The sequence below is a fragment of the Salvelinus alpinus genome, chromosome 29 (assembly GCF_045679555.1).
Source record: "Salvelinus alpinus chromosome 29, SLU_Salpinus.1, whole genome shotgun sequence".
NCBI lineage: Eukaryota > Metazoa > Chordata > Actinopteri > Salmoniformes > Salmonidae > Salvelinus > Salvelinus alpinus.
In genome coordinates, this window is record NC_092114.1 from 17,620,361 (window position 1) to 17,638,606 (window position 18,246).

Consider the following 18,246-nt stretch of genomic DNA (forward strand, 5'->3'; position numbering starts at 1 on the left):
TGTGTCCTTTGGTCTGATGAGTCCAAATTTGAGATGTTTGGTTCCAACCACCGTGTCTTTGTGAGACGCAGAGTAGGTGAACGGATGATCTCTGTATGTGTGGTTCCCACCGTGAAGCATGGAGGTGGTGTGATGGTGCTTTGCTGGTGACACTGTCTGTGATTTATTTTGAATTCAAGGCACACTTAACCAGTATGGCTACCACAGCATTCTGCAGCGATACGCCATCCTAGCTGGTTTGCGCTTAGTGGGACTATAATTTGTTTTTGAACAGGACAATGACTCAAAACACACCTCCAGGCTGTGTAAGAGCTATTTGACCTGGCCTCCACACTCACCAGACCTCAACCCAATTGAGATGGTTTGGGATTAAATGGACCCCAGACTGAAGGAAAAGCAGCCAACAAGTGCTCAGCATATGTGGGAACTCCTTCAAGACTGTTGGAAAAGCATTCGTCATGAAGCTGGTTGAGAGAATGCCAAGAGTGTACAAAACTGTTTTCAAGGCAAAGGGTGACTACTGAAGAAACTAAAATATACTTTCTTTTTTTAACACTTTTTTTGGTTACTACATGATTCCATGTGTTATTTGATAGTGTTGATGTCTTCACTATTACTCTACAATGGAGAAAATAGTAAAAAATAAAGAAAAACCCTTGAATGAGTAGGTGTGTCCAAACTTTTGACTGGGACTGTAGTTTCAATCAGATGGGTATTCACACGTTGTCACCACAACAAAACATTATTTCCACTGATCGGTAAGTGAATTGACCAACCAGTGAATCACAAACAGTCATCTTCTCTCAAAAGGTGATTTATAGACAAACTCAGGTCCACTTTCAACCAACAGGCAGACATTTAATATAGGATCATTTCAAGTAAACAGACAAACACAGATCCATGACCAAATGACAAGATAAAAGTTTTACATGTTCCCAAACAGAGAGGAAACAAAACAATAGAGAAACGTTGGTCACGGCGCAGTAAAGGACCTGTTTCAGAATAAGATGTCCATCACGCCATTCGGCATTTCAGAATGACAGGAACATTCAGAGCTTCATGTCTCCGATGCAACCTGAGTGACGTGACAATGAAAGCTCCATCCAACCTATAATATATTAGCCATATAGAAACTGGTGAGGGTAAGATGGCGTCTGTTTCTGTGGTGACAGCTGGGAGTCACATGACCACGGTTGGATGAGGTGATTGGCCAGGTCAGGGTTGTTCTCAGCCCCACAGCAGACTGGAAGAGAGAAAACAAGGTCAGAGGTCATCTTCGTCTGAATGGTATGGCTCCCTATTCCCTATATAGTGCCCTACTTTGACCAGATCCATGGAACACTATTCCCTATATAGTGCCCTACTTTGACCAGATCCATGGCTCCCTATTCCCTATATCAGGAGGCCAAACCCCAGACAAAGACACACAGCATACCTTAGGATGTTTGGCTCAGGCATTCCAGGATCCCCGCCACGAGCAAAACCTGTCAATCAAAAACAAAGAGCAGAGATGAAGAGAAGCAAAGAAAAACCCTTGAATGAGTAGGTGTGTACAAACTTTTGACTGATACTGTAGTTTCAACCAGATTGCATTGTTGCATTCCTGAGCTTCGTTTTTTCAAAGCCTGCGTAACATCTGTTAGTATCTGCGCTGTTCTCCAATAAAACAGTCTCCATCATATCCTCTGACTCACACGTGGCCATGTAGTTTACTAGCATCAGTAGCCTGTTCCTGACAAGGGGTGAACATGAGTGTTGCGCAACCAACACTTGAAGCGTCATAACATTCCAGACCATCGGGCAGGCAGAGACTGGATTTCCCCTACTTCCTGACCCTTTCTCCACCCCAATCTCTCTCGTCCTCTCGCTTCCCTCTCCCCCCTTTCCTCCTGGCCAGCAGTTGTACCTGTGGTCCAATAGAGATGTCAGGGAAGGAAACTGAATGTTGGAACTGACTACCCTAATAACTATAAAGACACAGCGCAAAGACAAACGGCTAACAGCAGCCACTAGCTGGGTGTGAACGAACGGCGGCGATTCAAAACCTAGAACCGTCTGGAAATGTTTTGGTCTCTAACACCTGTTACTGACTGTCGTGAAGGGATGAGAGAATAGTAACCGTGTTTTAAGAGTGGACAGCTAGCTTGTGAAACTCAGTGTGTCATCATAAGTGACATGTCTATTTCTACAACCATATTCATTCACTCTTCATTCATTCATGCCACATTGCATCACCATTCACATTCCTGACACTGCAAACATTCCGGGTTTCCCCATCAAGTTCTCTAAAGATAGTGTGTGTGTACTGTGTAGCCATGCTAGCTTGTGGCAGACACTCAGAGGTTCCCCAGTGTAACTATCTCGCTCCCAGAGAAGCTGTAACCACTCCGGACCTAAATATAACTACTGGTCTGGTAGCAAAACAGCATGAGAGATGCGCTGTGGGAATCAAACTTGATGATACCCAATAGCAATGTGCATTCTGCACTATTCTCTAAATACAAGTCATTAAGCACCCACACACAACCCTCAGCTAGCACCTAGAGGGGAGAGGGGGACATTTGGAAAGGAATGGTGCAGTTTCATGTCAAAACAAATAAAATTGACAGCTGTGCCATATAGATTGCTAAATAGTTGGGAAGAGATTTGATGTACCAATTTCCTGGCACATGGTTTATGAACTGATACACAAAATGACACCGGATTCAAAACTTTGAATTTTTCAATTATACAAAATTCTTGCAACCAATAAAAATGACATATATAGCACCAGTCAAAGGTTTGTACACACCTACTCATTCCAGGGTTGTTCTTTTATTTTTACTATTTTCTACATTGTAGAATAATAGTGAAGACATCAAAGCAATGAAAAAACACATATGGAATCATGTAGTAACCAACAACAAAAAGGTGTTAAATCAAAATATATTGTATATTTGAGATTCTTCAAAGTAGCAACAACACAAAAAAGGGAGGGAGGTGGTAGGCTGAGTAAGGCTCCCTCCTCCTTGACATCTGTTTAATATTCACAAATTCGAGTTAGGGGAAGCTCGTTTGTGTTATGCGACCACTGCATGCGATTGGAATTGCATGATCAGCGGTACGTTTTTCCTCTTTCAGTTAGCTAAGCCACGCCCCCCACATTTATGGAGATTTATGGCCGTAGCCTGACAAAGGGACTTCCTGTCGAAATAATAGCTAAACCAGCTAGTTATGACTTTTCCCAAACTCGGTCCTGGGGACTCCAAGGGGTGCACATTTAGTTGTTTTTGCCCTAGGACCACACAGTTGATTCAAATGATCAACTCATCACGGTGTAGCGCTAAGGCAAATCCCCAAAATTTGCAAACCATGGGGTCCCCAGCACCGAATTTGGGAAACTCTGAGCTGTGGCTCACAGTGGCCAGTTATCATAGCTAGGGGTGTGAATGGGGAAATGAAACCAGGTACGCCCCTGTTGTCAAGTGAAACTAGCTAAATAAAAAAAGGTTGGATTCTCCCGTGGGGGCATCGTGATTCTGATTTCTCCTGTAATACGGTTCAAACACGCACACACAAAAACAGTAGTGTCCAGCATAACATTTGACCCGGAAAGCTTCTGCCACAGCAATCTTACCGCAGCTACCCCTGCGCACACACACCACACCCACTTAAACAAACTAAGGCTTAACACGATGAGTCCCAATGTGCGTTTTGCCTACTTTTTGCTAACTAGTTTCCTTTGACAGTTGGGGCATACCTGGGTTAATTCAGGGTCTGTCTCTCTCTGGTTTCATTTCCCCCCCATTCACAACCCTGACTATGATAACTGACCACTGTGAGCCATAGCTCAACGTTTCGCAAACTCGGTCCGGGGTGCACATTGTTTCTAAGCCTACTCCATGCCCCCGGAAACCGAACTGGTAGCATGCTAAGCTAATCAGCTAGCCCCGTACTAACCCAGATAGAGCACCGTGGGGATGAAACCCCAGCGGATAACGAACTGTCCGGTCTGGAATACCGTCTGCAAACGTTGTTTGGTCTCCTTGCTGAGCTTCGCCATGGTACTATGCAGGTAAACACCGGCAAAGGTACACAGGTATGTAAGCAGGTTCACTGATTCCCTGAAGGACGTGAAAAAGAGGAAGTCGACGGAGGAAGCTTGGCCGTAAAGCAAGACAGAAGGTTTTGCTTTTTGCGACAGTTGGTACAATCACAATTGTGACGAGCGCCACTTTGTGGGCGCAAATGTTTCTGCTCCAAACTAATCTCGTTACCCAGAAGTACAATTCTCGCGAAAATTGTCACTTCGCCGTTTACACGTGAATCTTTCCATGTGAGATTAGCTCCAAGCAAACTCCTCATACTAATGTTCTTCTGAACATTACAACGCCTAAAATTAACATATTACATACTGAAATATGCATGCTGATAACATACATACACAAACTGGATGCATACTTTCACTCAGATGTTTGGGTTTGAGAACTAGGCCCATCATGTCATCTCCTGAGTGAGGATGAGTGTGTGTTTGTGCTTGCATGTGTGTGATGAAGAACAGCAACAGAAATATAGAAATACTTTATTCTCAGAGAGAGTATCTCTATCAGTAAGTTATCTTCAGACAGAAAATCCCAAACAATTGAAGTCCATCAATATGTACAGATTCATGACATACCGTAAAACAACACAATACAGAAACATGATTGTTATCGTTCCACCATATGAATATAAAACAGATCTAGAACACTGACGAACAAAACTCTGGTTATGATAGAATTCTGGTTCTAGAACACAAAAGGTTCCAGAGGGGCAGACTTTATTCTGCATTCAGATCTCCAGTAGGAAACAACAGTGTTCTGTCTGATCTACGGACTCCTAATCATAGAAATAAAATGAATAGAACGGATGTCACAATTCAAGTCAATGATGGCATAATGGATGGACTGGCGGACATTGCAAGTGTACCCATAGGCACAAAGCATGAAGTAAAAGCAGGAAGTGTAAACATCAATATGTGCTGTGATTTGTTAAAACTCAACTGACATTACAAAAAATACATTCCATTGCATGAGCCACATCAGTTAACAATTTAAATGAACATTCTACATTACTTTGAAAATTATTGCATCACAATACCAGGCAGCCATTGCAAGTGTACCCATGAGTTTACCAGCCAAATTGCCAGGGTTAGAGCTTCCAAGACCGTTCAATTCATTCTATTTCTATGCTCCCAACACTTCTCTCCATCTTTACCGCAGTGAACTTTATTGCAACTAAAATGGAGAAGAGTGTGACTTTGACTTTATTGTTCTGCTAGTCAGCAGTACACCTCTCCTCAAGGGTGATATTTGTGTGTATTACATTATAAAGCAGGTTATGATAGACCAGAGAACAGATTAATTAAAGACCAATCAATCAAAAGATCAACCCTAGCTTGAATAGGCCTACTCCAAATTCCCAAGCCCCTATAGCCGCTCCTCCCTAGCCCCTATAGCCGCTCCTCCCAAGCCCCTATAGCCGCTCCTCCCTAGCCCCTATAGCCGCTCCTCCCAATCCCCTATAGCCGCTCCTCCCTAGCCCCTATAGCCGCTCCTCCCTAGCCCCTATAGCCGCTCCTCCCAAGCCCCTATAGCCGCTCCTCCCTAGCCCCTATAGCCGCTCCTCCCAAGCCCCTATAGCCGCTCCTCCCAAGCCCCTATAGCCGCTCCTCCCAAGCCCCTATAGCCGCTCCTCCTACGCCCCTATAGCCGCTCCTCCCTAGCCCCTATAGCCGCTCCTCCCTAGCCCCTATAGCCGCTCCTCCCTAGCCCCTATAGCCGCTCCTCCCAAGCCCCTATAGCCGCTCCTCCCACGCCCCTATAGCCGCTCCTCCCTAGCCCCTATAGCCGCTCCTCCCAAGCCCCTATAGCCGCTCCTCCCAAGCCCCTATAGCCGCTCCTCCCTAGCCCCTATAGCCGCTCCTCCCTAGCCCCTATAGCCGCTCCTCCCAAGCCCCTATAGCCCCTCCTCCTACGCCCCTATAGCCCCTCCTCCTACACCCCTATAGCCGCTCCTCCTACACCCCTATAGCCCCTCCTCCTACGCCCCTATAGCCGCTCCTCCTACGCCCCTATAGCCGCTCCTCCTACGCCCCTATAGCCACTCCTCCTACGCCCCTATAGCCACTCCTCCCAAGCCCCTATAGCCGCTCCTCCCTAGCCCCTATAGCCGCTCCTCCCAAGCCCCTATAGCCGCTCCTCCCAAGCCCCTATAGCCGCTCCTCCCAAGCCCCTATAGCCACTCCTCCTACGCCCCTATAGCCCCTCCTCCTACATCCCTATAGCCGCTCCTCCCTACGCCCCTATAGCCCCTCCTCCTACGCCCCTATAGCCCCTCCTCCTACGCCCCTATAGCCCCTCCTCCTACACCCCTATAGCCGCTCCTCCTACACCCCTATAGCCGCTCCTCCTACACCCCTATAGCCCCTCCTCCTACGCCCCTATAGCCACTCCTCCTACGCCCCTCCTCCTACGCCCCTATAGCCACTCCTCCTAAGCCCAGGGGAATGTTTGGGATGGTGGTTGTGCAGGGTTGGGTTTTCTTGTGCTTTAACACTGAAGGAATTCAACACTGCTAAAACAACAACTATCTGGTCTCGTAGGAAAATGCCACATTTATAACCGGACTTTGTCTGCTGTACATAGAACACCACAGTTAAAAGGTAGACTCTGCAATATGACATCAGCATACACGGTGGGGTGACTTCCTGCTACTACATAGGCTGAATCACTCCCTTCATTTGAGTGTTCACACATGCCTCCGCCATACTGTATGCACAAGTGTCCCAAAGCTGAGGGAGTGAAAATTAAATCGAGGGGGTTAGGGGCTAATTAGACCCTCGGATAGCCACGTTGGCCAAGCCAGCAAGGCTGCAGAGCGAAGTGCTATCCCGACACACACCGCAACTTGATACAAAAGACTGGAGAGGCGTGCCCAATTATAAGTCCCTTTGCAGTTGTTTGTTTGTCTGATTGACACGTGTAACAGATGAAAAACCTCACAAATTAAACATTTAACTGTTACTGAGGTTTATATATCTTGTAAAACAACAGGGGGATTTGTTCATTTAAAATGTCAAGCTCATTTAATTATTTAAACGTGGAACATGAATTACATCATTCAAGTCACGAGCGTGTCCCGAAGATGATGGGTTTAGTGATCCCTCGCCACTCTCTGGAAGTCACCCTCGCCACTCTTCGAAAGCAACATGTGACAAACGGAGGGTCCTCCAAGCGAGTTGGCAGGGGTGAGGGTTTGGGATTCACCATTACACTTATATCAATACTGTTAGCAGGAAGTCACCCCACTGTGTATGATGGTGTCATATTGCAGAGTGTATCTTTAAAAAACCCTAGTCTCTCTCTTCGTCATTGGAACATACCACAGTTTACAAAAACAGTTCATACATCATCAAAACAAACATTAAAACAAACCCATCCCAATCAACTTATTGATCTGAAACATACAACCCCCAATAAGCTTGTTTATTGATGAGATCAGTGAGAAAATATTGCTTCTAATAGGATAACATCAATCAATACTTTTCAGACATTTACGACATTCCAAAAATTATGAGAGGTTTCTACAATTTAGCAATCTCTCGTTTAATCGTTTTGTGGGATGCTATGGCAACAGGAGTGTGAACTTGGCATTGTGTTGGGGTTGTTCAAACCCTAGTGCATGATGGGTAGGAGTACAGGATTACCATTGGGGTGCGGATTGGGGGCTCTAAACTCTCCCATTCATTCTCTCTCTCACACACACACACCAGGGGCATGGTCAGGAGGGATGAATGGAAAGCCAAGCAGGACAAACAGGAGTCTCTTAAAATACTCAATTTCCAAACCTTTTACAAAAACAATTGTAATGAGTCACTCTGTCCAGTCTGCAGTTCTGTCTAGTTACCACCAGGGGGGGGGTGGTTCAATAACTCCAGGGATGAGGGCTGGACCCAGGCTCCCGGCTCTCTCACACCAGGCTCTTGTTTTGGGGAGAGGGGAGGGGGAGGAGAGGAGCCGGCCTTTGGAGGTGAGAAGCTGTCCTACTGGAGAAGAAGAGGTGGGGGAGATGAAGAATGGTGTGGAGAGGAAAGAAGGGAGGGCATGTGTTAATGAGTTTGGGTTCCAGTCCCACTGGCAGGCTGGGAGTCCAGATCAAAAGGTACAGGGGCATGGGGTTAGAGGGTTTAGATGGGTGGTGAGAAGTCAAGGGTTAAATATCAGGGTTCACAGGTCACTCCTAAAGTGCACCCTGATGCTTGGCGAGCGCTGGGTGTGGGAGGGGCTTATATAGCCTAGCTCCTCCTCCTGTAGACTGCCACTGCATGAATAGCGGCCAGCCTCTGGGTTACCACGGTTACCTCCAGTGTTGTTTCCTTCGAAGGAGCGGGAGAACACGGCGCTGGCTGTACGCGATAGGCTGCTTAGAGCGCTATGGCTCGGCCCCTTGGGCACCGATTGGCTGGACGTCAGCGTCAGACGTTTGATTGACAGATCCAGGTTCTCGATCAAGGCCTGCCCCCCTGGAGTACAAGTCTCCTTCTCCTTATGCGACCGTCCACCTAAATGCCACTTCCTGCTTCCTGTCTTGGTCCCTCCCACCCCAGGGGTGATACTGTTGCTGATAGTGATAGTGGGCGGAGTCAGGTAGTCCGGGCCGGACCCTCTTTTAGGCCACACCCCTTCGTCCACTTCCGAGATATCCATCAACTCGTCCGGGGAACCCAAATCCACTGCGTCTAGCGAGAGAAGGAGGGAGAGCGAGAAGGAGAGAGCACCTTTTTACATTCCACTTCAAGCACTGGTTGCCATTCAGCTGTACTACTGTGTGATAGCAGTTAGTGGTACTGTGATCAGTTAACTTATCAGGTATCACCAGTTATCAGAGGCCAGCAACAGGCAGAGGTCTGGGCAACAGGAGTAGTAGAAAGCAAAACGCATACCCACCACACACACACACACACACACACGCAAACACTGATTACTATCTTATATTAGCAGACGGACAGATAGGCAGGTCCTTCATTAAAACTGAAATTAATACTAAATAAAAACTTTATAACATCTGGGCAAGAGACTCCCAGTATGAGCAGACTAGATAGAAGCCCTTTCTGATTTGATGAGCACAGTGACCTAATGGCCAATCCAGAGCTGCCTATCCTCCTCAGCTGCTACAGCTAACCAATCAGAAGAGAGCAGTCTGTCACCCCCGGCAACTCAGTGATGTGTTGGAGCAAGGCGTTTTAGAGACCAAAATACCAAACTTCCTTCACCAGTGAATGGAGAACAGAGGGAGAATGGATGGAGAGAGTGAGGAGGAAGAAAGAGCCCAGAGGACATACAGTAACACCTAGGGTTTCTCTTTATTTTTACTATTGTCTACATTGTAGAATAATAAACTATGAAATAACACATTTGGAATCATGTAGTAACCAAAAAAATAAACTTTGCCTTGATGACAGCTTTGCATACTCTTAGCATTCTCTCAACTAGCTTCATGAGGAATGCTTTTCCAACAGTCTTTAAAGGAGCTCCCACATATGCTGGGTACTTGTTGGCTGGTTTTCCTTCATTCTGTGGTCCAACTCATCCCAAACCATCTCAATTGGATTGAGTTTGGGTGACTCTCCTTGGTCAAATAGCCCTTACACAGCCTGGGAGGTGTGTTGGGTCATTGTCCTGTTGAAAAACAAATGATAGTCCTACTAAGCGCAAACCAGATGGGATGGCGTATCGCTGCAGAATGCTGTGGTAGCCATGCTGGTTAAGTGTGCCTTGAATTCTAAATAAATCACAGGCAGTGTCACCAGTAAAGCACCCCCACACCATCACACCTCCTCCTCCATGCTTCACGGTGGGAACCACACATGCGGAGATCATCAGTTCACCTACTTTGTGTCTCAAAGTCACGGCGGTTGGAACCAAACATTTAAAATTTGAACTCATCAGACCAAAGGACAGATTTCCACCAGTCTAATGTCCATTGCCCGTGTTTCTTGGCCCAAGCAAGTCTCTTCTTCTTATTGGTGTCCTTTAGTAGTGTTTTCTTTGCAGCAATTCGACCACGAAGGCCTGATTCACACAGTCTCCTCTGAACAGTTGATGTTGAGATGTGTCTGTTACTTGAACTCTGAAGCATTTATTTAGGCTGCAATTTCTGAGGCTGGTAACTCTAATGAACTTATCCTCAGCAGCAGAGGTTACTCTGGGTCTTCCTTTCCTGTGGCGGTCCTCATGAGAGCCAGTTTCATCATAGCACTTGGTTTTTGCGACTGCACTTGAAGAAACTTTTAGTTTTACGGATTGACTGACCTTCATGTCTTAAAGTAATAGACTGTAGTTTCTCTTTGCTTATTTGAGCGGTTCTTGCCATAATATGGACTTGGTCTTTTACCAAATAGGGCTACCTTCTGTATACCACCCCTACCATGTCACAACAAAACTGATTGGCTCAAATGAATTAAGGAAAGAAATTCCACAAATTAACTTTTAACAAGGCACACCTATTAATTGAAATGCATTCCAGGTGACTACCTCATTAAGCTGGTTGAGAGAATGCCAAGAGTGTGCAAAGCTGTCATCAAGTAGCAAAGGGTGGCTACTTTGAAGAATCTCAAATATATTTGGATTTGTTTAACACTTTTTTGGTTACTACAAGATTCCATATGTGTTTTTTCATAGTTTTGATGTCTTCACTATTATTCTACAATGTAGAAAATAGTAAAAATACAAACTTTTGACTGGTACTGTAGATATCAGGAGGCAACGCCGCACGGCAAAAGTTAGTCAGCAAACCAATCAGCCGTCATGCTTAGATAAGACCACGCCTCCACACACTGTTACCTCGGTTACCCCGGGGATGGGGAGGGTCTTAGTACTGGGCCCTCCCTGCGGAGGCGGGCCCAGAACCCTCGTCCACCAATCGCCTCACAGACTTCTGCCTCCTGACCTCTTGACCTCTAAGACTGAGGTCGTGGGTGGGGCTGACCTCTGAGGCTGACCCCAGCGGCTCCGGCTCGGGCTGGGTTAATGGTCGGGGGTCACGGGGTCGCAGAGAGTCTCCATTGGGCATCGTCACACTGATCTCTGGGATGGATGACCCTTGACCTCCAGGGGCCGCCAGGTCACTGTCTACACTGACCTCCTGGGACTCTGGGGTCATGGAGATGGGGACACAGATATGAGACAGACACACAAACACAGACAGTAAAATAAATGTGATGGCAAAAAAAAAAATCATGATCACACAGTATACAGAGTATAGTGATAATGCACATGCAGACAGTGATAATGAACACGCATGTATAATAATACAGTAAACTGTGCAAAAAGATGAGACAGTGATCATGTATAGACAGTGATCATGTATAGACAGTGATCATGTAGAAATGTAATATTGTGTGTTGGTCATGAATGACAAAAATACAGTGAATGCATCAGTAATACATACAGTTGAAGTCGGAAGTTTACATACACCTTTGCCAAATACATTTAAACTCAGTTTTCCACAATTCCTAACATTTAATCCTAGTAAAAATACCCTGTCTTAGGTCAGTTAGGATCACCACTTTATTTTAAGAATGTGAAATGTCAGAATAATAGGAGAGAGAATTATTTACTTCAGCTTTTATTTCTTTCATCACATTCCCAGTGGGTCAGAAGTTTACATACACTCAATTAGTATTTGGTAGCATTGCCTTTAAATTGTTTAACTTGGGTCAAACGTTTTGGGTAGACTTCCACAAGTTTCCCACAATAAGTTGGGTGAATTTTGGTCCATTCCTCCTGACAGAGCTGGTGTAACTGAGTCAGGTTTGTAAGCCTCCTTGCTCGCACATGCTTTTTCAGTTCTGACCACAAATTTTCTATAGGATTGAGGTCAGGGCTTTGTGATGGCCACTCCAATACCTTGACTTTGTTGTACTTAAGCCATTTTGTAAGTATGTTTTGGGTCATTGTCCATTTGGAAGACCCATTTGCGACCAAGCTTTAACTTCCTGACTGATGTCTTGAGATGTTGCTTCAATATATCCACATAATTTTCCTGCCTCATGATGCCATCTATTTTGTGAAGTGCACCAGACCCTTCTGCAGCAAAGCACCCCCACAACATGATGCTGCCACCCCCGTGCTTCACGGTTGGGATGGTGTTCTTCGGATTGCAAGCCTCCCCAATTTCCCACCAAACATAAGGATGGTCATTATGGCCAAACAGTTCTGTTTTTGTTTCATCAGACCAGAGGATATTGCTCCAAAAAGTACAATCTTTGTCCCCATGTGCAGTTTCAAACCGTAGTCTGGCTTTTTTATGGTGGTTATGGAGCAGTGACTTCTTCCTTGCTGAGCGGCCTTTCAGGTTATGTCGATAAAGGACTCGTTTTACTGTGGATATAGACACTTTTATACCCGTTTCCTCCAGCATCTTCACAAGGTCCTTTGCTGTTGTTCTGGGATTGAGTCGCACTTTTTGCACCAAAGTATGTTCATCTCTAGGAGACAGAACGCGTCTCCTTCCTGAGCGGTATGACGGCTGCGTGGTCCCATGGTGTTTATACTTGCGTACTATTGTTTGTACAGATGAACGTGGTACCTTCAGGCATTTGGAAATTGCTCCCAAGGATGAACCAGACTTGTGGAGGTCTACAATTTGTTTTCTGAGGTCGGCTCGTTTCTTTTGATTTTCTCATGATGCCAAGCAAATAGGCACTGAGTTTGAAGGTAGGCCTTGAAATACATTCACAGGTACACCTCCAATTGACTCAAATGATGTCAATTAGCCTATCAGAAGCTTCTAAAGCCATGACATCATTTTCTGGAATTTTCCAAGCTGTTTAAAGGCACAGTCAACTTAGTGTATGTAAACTTCTGACCCACTGGAATTGTGATACAGGGAATTATAAGTGAAATAATCTGTCTGTAAACATTTGTTGGAAAAAGACTTGTGTCATGCACAAAGTAGATGTCCTAACCGACTTGCCAAAACTATAGTTTGTTAACAAGAAATTTGTGGAGTGGTTGAAAAACAAGTTTTAATGACTCAAACCGAAGTGTATGTAAACTTCCGACTTCAACTGTATAGGCAGTGATAATGCATCGGTAATATGTACAAGCCTTGATAATGCATCCGTAATATGTATATACAGTGATAATGCATCGGTAATATGTACAAGCCTTGATAATGCATCTGTAACATGTATATACAGTGATAATGCATCCGTAATATGTATATACAGTGATAATGCATCAGTGATATGTACAGGCGGTGATAATGCATCCGTAATATGTACATACCGTGATAATGCATCCGTAATATGTACGTACAGTGATAATGCACCCGTAATATGTACATACTGTGATAATGTATCCGTAATATGTACATACAGTGATAATGCATCCGTAATATGTATATACAGTGATACTGCATCAGTGATATGTACAGGCGGTGATAATGCATCCGTAATATGTATATACAGTGATAATGCATCAGTGATATGTACAGGCGGTGATAATGCATCCGTAATATGTATATACAGTGATAATGCATCCGTAATATGTACATACAGTGATAATGCACCCGTAATATGTACATACAGTGATAATGCATCCATAATATGTACATAGTGATAATGCATCCGTAATATGTACAGGCAGTGATAATGCATCCGTAATATGTACATAGTGATAATGCATCCGTAATATGTATATACAGTGATAATGCATCCGTAATATGTATATACAGTGATAATGCATCCGTAATATGTATATACAGTGATAATGCATCCGTAATATGTATATACAGTGATAATGCATCCATAATATGTATATACAGTGATAATGCATCCGTAATATGTATATACAGTGATAATGCATCAGCAATATGTTATTTCACTGCTGCTAACTACTTGTTTCTATTATCTCTTATTGTTATCTGTATTTTTTTGAAACGGCATTGTTGGTAAGGGGCTTGTAAGTAAGCATTTCACTGTACACCTGTTGTATTCGGCGCATGTGACTAAAAACAGTTGATTTGACAGTGATAATGTATAGAGGACAATGTGGAGACAGATGAGCAGTGATGTAGTGAATAATACATAGATAAGTAAATATCTTGATGTGGAGAACCCATGACATGCTGAACTCCAGTTCCTCCTGGAACTGATAACCTCTCATTAGTAGTCAGTAGAGCTGTGTGGATGGGAAGGGTCTGGAGCTGATAACCTCTCATTAGTAGTCAGTAGAGCTGTGTGGATGGGAAGGGTCTGGAACTGATAACCTCTCATTAGTAGTCAGTAGAGCTGCGTGGATGGGAAGGGTCTGGAACTGATAACCTCTCATTAGTAGTCAGTAGAGCTGTGTGGATGGGAAGGGTCTGGAACTGATAACCTCTCATTAGTAGTCAGTAGAGCTGTGGGATGGGAAGGGTCTGGAACTGATAACCTCTCATTAGTAGTCAGTAGAGCTGTGTGGATGGGAAGGGTCTGGAGCTGATAACCTCTCATTAGTAGTCAGTAGAGCTGTGTGGATGGGAAGGGTCTGGAGCTGATAACCTCTCATTAGTAGTCAGTAGAGCTGTGTGGATGGGAAGGGTCTGGAACTGATAACCTCTCATTAGTAGTATTGGATTCTGGGTAAACTTTGAACATTGAGATACTAAAGATCAGAAGCAGAGTATATAATGGAGTGACGAGACTGGGTTTTATGTCAGAAGTTAATGGTTCTCTGTAGAAAGACAGATGCTTAGGAATGTGTTGGGTGGAGATCTTGGAAACTAACAATGTCACTGAGGGTGAGAGGGTAATGTATAACGTTTACATTACGTCAGGATATGTCACTCACTGATGGTGAGAGGGTAATGTATAACGTTTACATTACGTCAGGATATGTCACTCACTGAGGGTGAGAGGGTAATACATAACGTTTACATTACGTCAGGATATGTCACTCACTGAGGGTGAGAGGGTAATACATAACGTTTACATTACGTCAGGATATGTCACTCACTGAGGGTGAGAGGGTAATGTATAACGTTTACGTTACGTCAGGATATGTCACTCACTGAGGGTGAGAGGGTAATGTATAACGTTTACGTTACGTCAGGATATGTCACTCACTGAGGGTGAGAGGGTAATGTATAACGTTTACATTACGTCAGGATATGTCACTCACTGAGGGTGAGAGGGTAATGTATAACGTTTACATTATGTCAGGATATGTCACTCACTGAGGGTGAGAGGGTAATGTATAACGTTTACGTTACGTCAGGATATGTCACTCACTGAGGGTGAGAGGGTAATGTATAACGTTTACGTTACGTCAGGATATGTCACTCACTGAGGGTGAGAGGGTAATGTATAACGTTTACGTTACGTCAGGATATGTCACTCACTGAGGGTGAGAGGGTAATGTATAACGTTTACGTTACGTCAGGATATGTCACTCACTGAGGGTGAGAGGGTAATGTATAACGTTTACATTATGTCAGGAACTGTCACTCACTGAGGGTGAGAGGGTAATGTATAACGTTTACATTACGTCAGGATATGTCACTCACTGAGGGTGAGAGGGTAATGTATAATGTTTACGTTACGTCAGGGTATGTCACTCACTGAGGGTGAGAGGGTAATGTATAACGTTTACGTTACGTCAGGATATGTCACTCACTGAGGGTGAGAGGGTAATGTATAACGTTTACGTTACGTCAGGATATGTCACTCACTGAGGGTGAGAGGGTAATGTATAACGTTTACGTTACGTCAGGATATGTCACTCACTGAGGGTGAGAGGGTAATGTATAACGTTTACATTACGTCAGGATATGTCACTCACTGAGGGTGAGAGGGTAATGTATAACGTTTACATTACGTCAGGATATGTCACTCACTGAGGGTGAGAGGGTAATGTATAAGGTTTACATTATGTCAGGATATGTTATTGTTAGCCATCAGGGATCCTCTGGGAGGAGAAGAGACACAGTCTGCTATCAATAACCATGACAGCCTTGAGTTGGGGAGGAGTGAGCACTTTGGTGTAGAGGTCAGGTCAGATGAAGTAAGAAAGAACAGATATCACTAAGGTTCTGTCTAGCAACAGAGATGTATTGACTGTTCAGTTGTGGAGGAGGAGACAGCCTAGGAGAAAGGGTTAAATATCCGTGCTTGTGTGAAATGTTTTACAGCTGTAACGACCCTTTGGGAAGAATTAAACTTGGTTAAGCTTCTCTCGTGTCCTTGAGTTATTTACTCTGAAAAAGAGGAACCTAACAGTAGTCAGTCGAGCTGCGTGGATGGGAAGGGTCTGGAACTGATAACCTCTCATTAGTAGTCAGTCGAGCTGCGTGGATGGGAAGGGTCTGGAACTGATAACCTCTCATTAGTAGTCAGTCGAGCTGCGTGGATGGGAAGGGTCTGGAACTGATAACCTCTCATTAGTAGTCAGTCGAGCTGCGTGGATGGGAAGGGTCTGGAACTGATAACCTCTCATTAGTAGTCAGTCGAGCTGCGTGGATGGGAAGGGTCTGGAACTGATAACCTCTCATTAGTAGTCAGTAATTGTCCTACAGACAGGCCACTACAGAGACAGACAGACTAATGTCTTTAAATCACTAGACAAGCTACAGAGAATAGGTCAGATACCCTACTGAGACTAGGATAGTGTTTCTCAACCCAGTCGTGTTTGTGTCAATGTGTGTGTGATTGTATCTTACCATGTCGTTTCCAGCGGTGTCCTCTGATAGAGAGTGATGTGACTGCGTTCCGTGAGATCCTAAAGGACGGAATGCACATTGAGAGGGGCAATTATTAGTAGTTCAAAACAGGTAAACAGGAAACGTCATTTAAAATCATCACCCATCAGAAAACAATATTGATCTAACGTGGCACATGCTACCGTTATGGAATGCAATGTCAAAATCCAATATATTCAAATGTCCACACAAAAAAATATGAATCTACGAAACTATACCTATAGATGAAACATGAAAACGGTGTCGATAGAATTGATACATAACGTACCTAGACGAAGTAGGGGTCATCTCCACCTGAATGATGCGAGTTCCTTCTTTACTAGCGCCAGATTTCAGCGCTGCACACTGTTGGGAGGACTTGATGGCATTACCCACCTAAACACACAATGTTAGGCATTGACAACGGAACTGTTGAACAACCGCTGCCTGCTGTGAAGCTGTGAGACACGGCAGCAGCCTTCAAGATTAACATCTCAATGTCTCAACATTGAATAATCTACTGGGATTACTGGCACCCCACACACCATGGGAGAGGTCAGTGTCCTGGCACACACCGGCGTGTGTGTGTGTGTGAGATGTCACCCACCAGTAGAGCTTCAGGGAACAATTCTAGCTGAGCTCGGTACAGAACATCATCCAGCGCCTTGGAACCCAGGTCCATCTCCCCATTACACCTGGAACACACACACACACACACACACACACACACACACACACACACACACACACACACACACACACACACACACACACACACACACACACACACACACACACACACACACACACACACACACACACACACAGGGTCCGGGTCAAGGTTAAAATCAGGGGTCAGAGGTTAGGGCTAGTGTGTATCAGAGGTGGCTGGTGGGGGGAGCTATAGGAGGATGGGCTCATTGTAATGAATGGAACAGAGTCAAACATGTGGTTTTCATATGTTTGATGCCGTTTTATTTATTCTATTTCAGCCATTACAATGAGCCCGTCCTCCTATAGCTCTTCCCACAAGCCTCCTCTGGTGTGTGTGTTCTCACAGTGCGTAGTGTATCCCAGTGACGAGTTGAACCAGGAACTCAGAGGTGACGGTCAGACGAGAGCTGATGCCTTTATACCTCCTCAAATGTTGTCGTGGGAAACCACAGATACACACCCTGTTAACCAAATCACAGGGCAGAGAATAGTCAACCAATCACAGTACAGAGAACAGAGTCAACCAACCGAAACACAAAGGACAAACTTTGAGAAATGTGTCAGCCAGCGTATTTTGTTTTATAAAAGAGCACTATGATTTGAAAAATCCATACCAGTCGAGCTATACTGCTATGTTTTGGCAGGTTTTGCAAGCAAACGTAATGTTTGGGACAAGGAAGTCTCTTACTTGTGTCTAAATGTATTAACCTCAAGCAGCCCTGTTCCTAAAGGCCACAGTGGTGCCAGCATTCATGTTCTTTTCCAGTAGAAGTGTAGTGAGCCAATCACCTC

General features: G+C 44.7%; 2 protein-coding genes across 3 annotated transcripts in view; both read right to left on the reverse strand.

Annotated features, from left to right (window-relative positions):
- Nucleotides 1-834: 834 nt before the first annotated feature.
- Nucleotides 835-4,185, reverse strand: tomm7 (translocase of outer mitochondrial membrane 7 homolog (yeast)). Its single transcript, XM_071374953.1, has 3 exons — nucleotides 3,940-4,185; nucleotides 1,436-1,484; nucleotides 835-1,243 (listed from the first exon to the last, which is right to left on the reverse strand). Exons 1-3 carry the CDS (start codon nucleotides 4,040-4,042, stop codon nucleotides 1,228-1,230), a joined length of 168 nt encoding a protein of 55 aa, XP_071231054.1. The 5' UTR covers nucleotides 4,043-4,185; the 3' UTR covers nucleotides 835-1,227.
- Nucleotides 4,186-7,490: 3,305 nt separating this feature from the next.
- Nucleotides 7,491-18,246, reverse strand: part of LOC139559182 (hyccin-like) — a 30,111-nt gene continuing 19,355 nt past the window's right edge. The window contains exons 8-13 of one of the 2 annotated variants that reach the window (XM_071374955.1): nucleotides 17,799-17,915; nucleotides 17,348-17,435; nucleotides 17,030-17,136; nucleotides 16,723-16,781; nucleotides 10,863-11,171; nucleotides 7,491-8,758 (exon numbers count right to left, since the gene is read on the reverse strand). In XM_071374955.1, coding sequence (XP_071231056.1) covers nucleotides 10,891-11,171; nucleotides 16,723-16,781; nucleotides 17,030-17,136; nucleotides 17,348-17,435; nucleotides 17,799-17,915 — 652 coding nt within the window. In that variant the 3' untranslated portion in view covers nucleotides 7,491-8,758; nucleotides 10,863-10,890. The remainder of the gene's footprint in view (nucleotides 8,759-10,862; nucleotides 11,172-16,722; nucleotides 16,782-17,029; nucleotides 17,137-17,347; nucleotides 17,436-17,798; nucleotides 17,916-18,246) is intronic. The other variant, XM_071374954.1, reaches the window with a different exon arrangement.

Excerpts from the sequence above, each read along its gene's own strand:
- tomm7 (XM_071374953.1), bottom strand. The coding sequence starts at position 4,042 with ATGGCGAAGCTCAGCAAGGAGACCAAACAACGTTTGCAGACGGTATTC. Across the intron at positions 1,485-3,939 it reads CCCCACGGTGCTCTATCTGG|GTTTTGCTCGTGGCGGGGAT; the intron begins GTTAGTACGGGG and ends TTTGATTGACAG.